This window comes from Chiloscyllium plagiosum, chromosome 37, assembly GCF_004010195.1.
Source record: "Chiloscyllium plagiosum isolate BGI_BamShark_2017 chromosome 37, ASM401019v2, whole genome shotgun sequence".
NCBI lineage: Eukaryota > Metazoa > Chordata > Chondrichthyes > Orectolobiformes > Hemiscylliidae > Chiloscyllium > Chiloscyllium plagiosum.
The window spans coordinates 32747607-32755995 of NC_057746.1; the positions used below are offsets into that span (position 1 = coordinate 32747607).

The 8389-nt window shown below is 41.1% G+C and overlaps 1 protein-coding gene across 4 annotated transcripts in view; it reads right to left on the reverse strand.

Moving 5' to 3' along the window:
* The window catches only part of LOC122541480 (hepatocyte cell adhesion molecule-like), a 170714-nt gene that overhangs the window by 103793 nt on the left and 58532 nt on the right, over positions 1-8389 (reverse strand). For all 4 annotated transcript variants that reach the window (XM_043678279.1, XM_043678282.1, XM_043678281.1 and 1 more), the window contains exon 3: positions 1182-1451. In XM_043678279.1, the coding sequence (XP_043534214.1) occupies positions 1182-1451 (270 nt within the window). The remainder of the gene's footprint in view (positions 1-1181; positions 1452-8389) is intronic.

An 8389-nucleotide genomic window follows, 5' to 3' on the forward strand; every position in this document is an offset into this window, starting at 1 on the left:
GAAAGTAAACAAGGCCATTTGAGATTAATGTTGAGTTCAACATGGGCTGCTCGAGAACATTGCTTGACAGGTCATTTGATGCAACTTAAAACAAATAGAAAGTTCCTTCAGTTTCAACAGAATTCCCATTGTTGAAATTTCTTAATGGCTGTTATTAAAGCTGAGCAATTACAAATGCTTGTTTAAGTTTCAAAAGCCAGTTATTTACAGCAGGAATGAAGATGGAGATGAGTGCAGAATTCACATTTTGATTAGCAATTTTAAATGGTTACTAAAGGGTTACATTTGATGTTCCTGAGTAGTTTATATCTGTAACAGACTGATCATGTTCGAGGATTTAAAATCTTTGAATGGGTTTCATGAATGAGAATGTTATTTTTAATTTTTGTATCAAGTGTATATGAATGAGAGATCTCTCAGACTGTTAAAAGTTTAATTATTTTCACTTCCACCTGACTTCTGAGGTCTGTCTGTAGTTGGTACTGAGTGAGTAGCTACGTCTGTAATACAGAGGGTGTGAAATGGCATATGTAATGTTAATAATAATGAATTGATTATCAATTGCTCATCGGGGGTTAATTAGCTCTGTGAGCTCGTTTATTCAGCACAGTAACACACATTGTAAGTTATGAAGCAAACATTCAAGCAAATCAACTTGCAGACCCATGGTAGATTAACTGCCTGACAGAGTCACAACATTATACACACACAAATCACACACAGTCCTTAAAGGTGAACCCTTTTGGAAAGGACAAGGATATTGCCTTGTAGAAACTTTAATCATTTATGAATCTATAATTTGTAGGTAATTTTCTGATATCTAGATTTCACGATGGTGACTTTGTCTATTGATTTCCCATGGAGTGTGAACTGTCTGTCATTTCTTTTTATATTTGGAGCTTTGTACATAACACAACAGTTCAGAAACTGGACAGGCTTGATTTGTCCTCAGCTCTGCCTCACCACTGCACAGTGATGTGCATGAACATATGAGTAGCTGGCCACTCAGCCATTCAATAAGATCATGACTGATCTGATTTTACCAATAAGTATGACACAGGTAACTTGAATGTACCCGGTAACAGTCCCATTACTGTTGCAAAATGAATATTCAGTCATACATTTACCAAAACCCTCTATTCTATAATCCAACAGAACTACCAGATTGCTTGAAAACCTACCATGGGCAAGGAGAAAGTGCGAAATGTTCCGTTGGCTGATGTCGTTCGTGACTGTGCATGTGTAAAAGCCACAATGTACATTTGCCACATTGGTAATAGTTAGTGTGCTGTTGTCAGATGCCAGGTTGTACAGTGAACTGTTCATAATTGGTTTGTCCTCCTTCAACCATAAGAGCTGGTTTGGTCTTCCATTTCGGACAATGCAGCTGAGTTGAACTTGCTTGGCAATGTAGGCTGGATCTTGGATAATCAGTGGCGTGGACAACACCTCTATTAGGATAAATACTCCAATGAATAATAATCAGACTTGCTGGAGTTAAAGCCTCTAACACAATATTCTATCATCAGCTTTTTATCCATTGGCATCTTCCTTCTTCTAAACATTAGCATCTTAACCCATCATCAGTGTGAAAATGGAAACATTGAACCGAAACTTACTGCCGAAGTAATTCCCAACCTAATCTAAAAATTCAGACTGAGATGAAAAATCGTTCGTCTGTATGCTTCCCCTACCCCTACCATTTGACTCTCTGTGATCACATGCAAGTTTGTTAATCAAAATGTCATACCAAATTCATCTATTATAAGCTCCCTAATCCTAGCTGACTACACTACTCAAAGGACATCTAGGAGTGGACAATCAGAGAGGTGATGACCTAGTGGTATTATCACTGGAATGTTAATCTAGAAACACATGTAATTCTCTGGGGACCTAGGTCTAAATCCTATAATGGCAGATGGGAGAATTTGAATTCAATAAAAATCTGGAATTAAGAGGCTAATGATGACCACGAATCCATTGTCAGTTGTTGGAAAAACCCAACTGGTTCATTGATGTCCTTCAGGGAAGGAAACTGCCATCTTTACATGGTCTCGCCTACATGTGACTCCAAACCCACAGCGATGTGTTTGATTCTTAACTGCCCTCTGGGTAATTAGGGATGGGCAATAAATATTGGTCCAGCCAGAAATGCCCAAATCCCGAGAATGAATTAAAAGTAATTTTGACTATGACTGCAGGCAACTGAGGTTAGCTTAGTTTTGGAAACTTGGTCAGCATGGACAAGTGCGATCAAAGGGTCTGTTTCCATGCTGTATGACTCTTTGACTCTGTCCAGCTGTTCCCTAGTGACAGACAAGCATGTATTCCGCTTAAAAGTGCGAACTATGTCTTCTGAATCCCATCAATCTATTAATGAAGCAGTGCAACTTATATTGTCTGCCAACAAACTAATTGAAGGCTTAATCACGAAGAAAAACGATGATGATAGAATATTGATTGAGCACCTATTGGTGAAGAAGAAAGAAAACTCAATTGATCATATGACAGCAGCCAACTTCCACAGCAACATAGGATCAGGAGTTACCCATTTGGCTTTTTGAGCCTGCTCCATCATTGAGGGAATAACGGCTTATCTGATTGTGATCATAGTTCATTTTCCTATCACTTCTCCATAACCATTATCCCTCAAAAATCTAACTCAATCTTGAATGAAGTTAAAGGCATTTCAGACGTGATTTCGGAAAACAAAACCTTATGATATAGGGGATAACATGTTGGGATGCATCGAGGATTAGTTGGCGAGCAGCCAGCATAATTTATTTTCCAGTTTCCAAGATGAGGAAGAGAATTATCCATTCTTAACAAACCTCAGAGAAAATTATTCTAATTTCTCTTGTTTTTAAACTATGATCCCTAGCTAGTGTTCACCCCCGCCCACCAAAAGGAATCATTCTCCAGGTCTCCACCCTGTGCAGTTTCCTTACTATTTAACCCATCTATATCTCCTCATAGCATCCTTTTGTCCTCATCACAACTTTCTTTCTGACACATCTTAGTGTCATCAACAAATTTGGCAATCATATCTTCTGTCCCAAATTTGTCCAGATTTGCTGACGATACAAAAGTAGGTGGGGACGCATATTGTGATGAGAACGTAAGGAATCTGAAATGAGATATAGAGAGATTATATAGGGCGCATGGTATTGGGGGCAAAGTACTAACTTGGATTGAAAGTTGGTTGGCTGACAGGAAACAAAGAGTAGTGATAAACAGCTCCATTTCGGAATGGCAGGCAGTGACCAGTGGGGTACCGCAGGGATCAGTGCTGGGACCGCAGCTTTTTACAATATATATTAATGATATAGAAGATGGTATTAGTAATAACATTAGCGAATTTGCTAATGATACTAAGCTAGGTGGCAGGGTGAAATGTGAGGAGGATGTTAGGAGATTACAGGGTGACCTGGACAGGTTAGGTGAGTGGTCAGATGCATGGCAGATGCAGTTTAATGTGGATAAATGTATGGTTATCCACTTTAGTGGCAAGAACAGGAAGGCAGATTACTACCTAAATGGAATCAATTTAGATAAAGGGGCAGTACAAAGAGATCTGGGTGTTTTTGTACACCAGTCAATGAAGGTAAGCATGCAGGTACAGCAGGTAGTGAAGAAGGCTAATAGCATGCTGGCTTTCATAACAAGAGGGATTGAGTATAGAAGCAAAGAGGTTCTTCTGCAGCTGTACAGGGCCCTGGTGACACCACATCTGGAGTATTGTGTGCAGATCTGGTCTCTAAATTTGAGGAAAGATATTCTAGCTATTGAGGGAGTGCAGCGTAGGTTCACGAGGTCAATTCCTGGAATGGCGGAACTACCTTACGCTGAAAGACTGGAGTGACTGGGCTTGTATCCCCTTGAGTTTAGAAGACTGAGAGGGGATCTGATTGAGACATATAAGATTATTAAAGGGTTGGACACTCTGGAAGCAGGAAATATGTTTCCGCTGATGGGTGAGTGCCGAACCAGAGGACACAGCTTAAAAATACTGGGTAGACCATTAAGGACAGAGATGGGGAGAAACTTCTTCACCCAGAGAGTGGTGGGTGTGTGGAATGCTCTACCCCAGAGGACAGTGGAGGCTCAGTCTCTGGATTCATTTAAGAATGAGTTGGATAGAGCTCTCAAGGATAGTGGAATCAGGGGTTATGGAAATAAGGCAGGAACAGGATACTGATTAAGGATGATCAGCCATGATCATATTGAATGGTGGTGCAGGCTCGAAGGACAGAATGGCCTACTCCTGCATCTATTGTCTATTGTCTATTGATTGAATGCTTAGGCAAAAACCTGGCAAATGAATTTTAATGTGGAAAAGTGTGAGGCCATGCTCTTTTGTATGAAGAAACAAAAGACAGACTATTGGCCAAATAGAAAGAGGCTTCTAAAAAGTGCAGCATAGATGGATCCGTTGTGCATGAAACAGAAAACGTAGCATACAGATGCAGCAAGTAATTAAGAAGACAAATATTGTGAGAGTTGTGCAGACTACATCAATGCAAGTATCCAATAGATAGACAGATTTTTGGAAGTATCAGGGAGGTGAGGGCTCTACAAAAGGGACGAAAGAGGTGTTGAGGCCTGGGACAGATTACTAATGATCTTTTTGAATTTTTTGAGGAATTTCTAAATGGCTGACTCATATCCTTATGCCTTTTCATTCAAGTCATCTATATAAATTGCAAAATGTTGAAGCACCAACACTGATCCCTTTGACAAACCACTTGTTACATCTTGGAAATCAAAAATTACAATTATGCCTGCTGCAAGCCAACTAATCTTCGATGCATGCTAACATGTTATCCCCCATGTGTAAGGTATTGTTTTCCATAATCACCTTTGATGTGGCTAGTTATCAATCTCCCTCTGAAACTCATTTCACCTGATAAAGGGGCTGTGCTCCGAAAGCTTGTGATTTCAAATAAACCTGTTGGACTATAACCTGGTGTCATGTGACCTCTAACCTTCTGGAAATCTAAGTACAATACATTCACAAGATATGCTGATTGTCCAAAGAACACCAATAGAAGTCATAATGTCACACAGCACTTCAGTCCAACCAGTTCACGCCAACCATAATCCTAAACTAAACTAGTCCCACCTGCCTGCAGTTGGCCCATATCCTTTCAAATATTTCTTATTCATCTATTTATCCAAATGTTTTCTAAACATTGTAACTGTACCTGCATCAACTGCTTCCTCTGGAAATTTATTCCACACAATTGGAGGTGTAGTGGACAGCGAAGAGGGTTACCTCAGATTACAACAGGATCTGGACCAGATGGGCCAATGGGCTGAGAAGTGGCAAATGGAGATTAATTCAGATAAATGCAAGGTTTGCATTTTGGAAAAGCAAATCTTAGCAGGACTTATACACTTAATGGTAAGGTCCTAGGGAGTGTTGCTGAACAAAGAGACCTTGGAGTGCAGGTTCATAGCTCCTTGAAAGTGGAGTTGCAGGTAGATAGGATAGTGAAGGCGGCGTTTGGTATGCTTTCCTTTATTGGTCAGAGTATTGAGTACAGGAGTTAGGAGGTCATGTTGCGGCTATACAGGACATTGGTTAGGCCACTGTTGGAATATTATGTGCAATTCTGGTCTCCTTCCCATCGGACAGATGTTGTGAAACTTGAAAGGGTTCAGAAAAGATTTACAAGGATGTTGCCAGGGTTGGAGGATTTGAGCTACAGGGAGAGCCTGACCAGGCTGGGGCTGTTTTCCCTGGAGCATCGGAGGCTGAGGAGTGACCTTATAGAGGTTTACAAAATTATGAGGAGCATAGATAGGATAAATAGACAAAGTCTTTTCCCTGGGGTCGGGGAGTCCAGAACTAGAAGGGCATAGGTTTAGGGTGAGAGGGGAAAGATATAAAAGAGACCTAAGGGGCAACCTTTTCACGCAGTGGGTAGTATGTGTATGGAATGAGCTGCCAGAGGATGTGGTGGATGCTAGTACAATTGCAACGTTTGAGAGGCATTTGGATGGGTATACGAATAGGAAGGGTTTGGAGGGATATGGGCCAGGTGCTGGCAGGTGGGACTAGATTGGGTTGGATATCTAGTCTGCATGGACGGGTTGGACCGAAGGGTCTGTTTCCATGCTGTACATCTTTATGACTCTATGACTCTACATGAACTGCTGTCTGCGTTAAAAACTTTTCCCCTCATGTCTTTTTAAAATCTTTCTCCTCCCACTTTAAAAATATGCCCTAGGCTTGAAATCCCAAACCCTAGAGAAAAGACAATTGCCATTCACCTTATATATACCCCTCATAATTTTAGAAAACTCCATAAAGTCACCCTCAACTGCCTATGCTCCAGCGAAAAAAATCCTAGGTTATTTTTATAACTCAAAACGTCCATTCTGACAACATCCAGCTAAATCTCTTTTGTACCCTCTCCAATTTGATGATGTTCTTCCTATACCTGGGAGATCAGAATTGAACACAGTACTACAGAAAAGGTCTTACTAATGTCTTGTACAACCTCAACATGACATTCCAACTCCCATACTCAAAGGTCTGCGCAATGAAGGAAAGCATGCTGAATACCTTTTTAACCACCCTGTTTACGATGTGCAATCTTCAAAAAATTATTTATATGAACCCCTAAGTCTCTCCGTTCTACAACACTACCCAAGGCCCTACTTTTAATTGAACAAGTCTTACCCTTGTTTGTTTTACCAAAATGGGATACCTCACATTGATCCAAACTAAACTCCCTCTGCCACTCTCCAGCCTATTGACACAACTGATCAAGATCTCTTTGTAATCTTAGATAGTTAGTGATAGATTTAAGACAGATGTCAGAGGCAGGTTCTTTACGCAGAGAGTGGTAAGGGTGTGGAATGCCCTACCTGTTAATGTAATCATCTCAGCCTCATTAGGGAGATTTAAACAATCCTTAGATAAGCACATGGTTGATGATGGGATAGTGTAGGGGACAAGCTGAGGATAGTTCACAGGTCGGTGCAACATCGAGGGCCAAAGGGCTTGTTCTGCGCTGTATTGTTCTACGTTCTACATAACCTTCTTCACTGCTCACTACACCACCACTATTGGTGTCATTTGCAAACTTACTACCTATGCCTTCTATATTCTTATCTAAACTTCATATAAATGACAAACAAAAAGTGGATTCTGCACCAGTCCCTGTGGAACACTGCTGCTCACAGGCTTTTAGAATATAGAACATAGAACTAAGGAAAGTACAGCACAGAACAGGCCCTTCGGCCCACGATGATGTGCCAAAGTTTAATTCTAATGTAAAATAAAATAACAGAACCTACGCACCCCTCAATTCACTGCTATCCATGTGCAAGTCCAGCAGTCACTTAATGTCTCTAATGACTCTGCTTCCACCACCACCACTGCGAACGCAAATCATACATTCACAATTTTCTGCGTAAAGAATTTACCTCCGACATCTCCTCTACACCTTCCTCTTAATATCATAAAACTATGACCCCTCTTGCCAGTCAATCCTGCCCTGGGGAAAAGTCTCTAGCTATTGACTCTATCCATGCATCTCATTACCTTGTATTACCTCGATCAGGTCACCTCACTTCCTCCTTTTGTCCAGACAGAAAAGTCCGAACTTAGTCAACCTTTCTTTATAAGACAAGCCCTCCAGTCCAGCCAGCATCCTGGTAAACCTTCTTTGCACCCTCTCCAAAGTCTCTGTATCTTTCCTATAGTAGGGAAACCAGAACTGGACACAATATTCCAAGTGTGGTCTCACTGGGGACTTGTAGACCTGCAGCAAAACCTCACGGGTCTTAAACTCAATCCTCCTGCTAATGAAAGCCAAAACACCATTTGCTTTCTTAACAACCCTATCCACTTGGCTGGTAACTTCGAGGGATCTATGTACATGAACACTAAGATCCCTCTGTTCCTCCTCCTATATTCAGCGTTCAAGTTCAACCTTCCCATATGCATCACTTCGTATTTATCCAGGTTGAACTCCATCTGCCATTTCTCAGCCCAGCTCTGCATCCTGTCTATGTCGCACAGCAGCCTGCAATAACCCTCTATATCAACGGCACCTCCAACCTTTGTGTCATCTGCAAATTTACTAACCCACCCCTCAACCTCCTTATCCAAGTCATTTATAAAAACTACAAAGAGCAGAGGCTCAAGAACAGAGCTCTGCAGGACACCACTCAACACTGACCTCCAGGTAGACTTAAACTTGAGACAGACTGGGAATGCAGCAAAAAGGAAGGATAACTTAGGACATCGTAGGACATCATAACTTAGGACTTCCAATATCTCTAATGATAAGAAAGTTAGCATTAAGGCACTTTACCTGAATGCTCGTAGCATTCGTAACAAAGCAGACGAACTAATGGCACAGATCATCGTGAA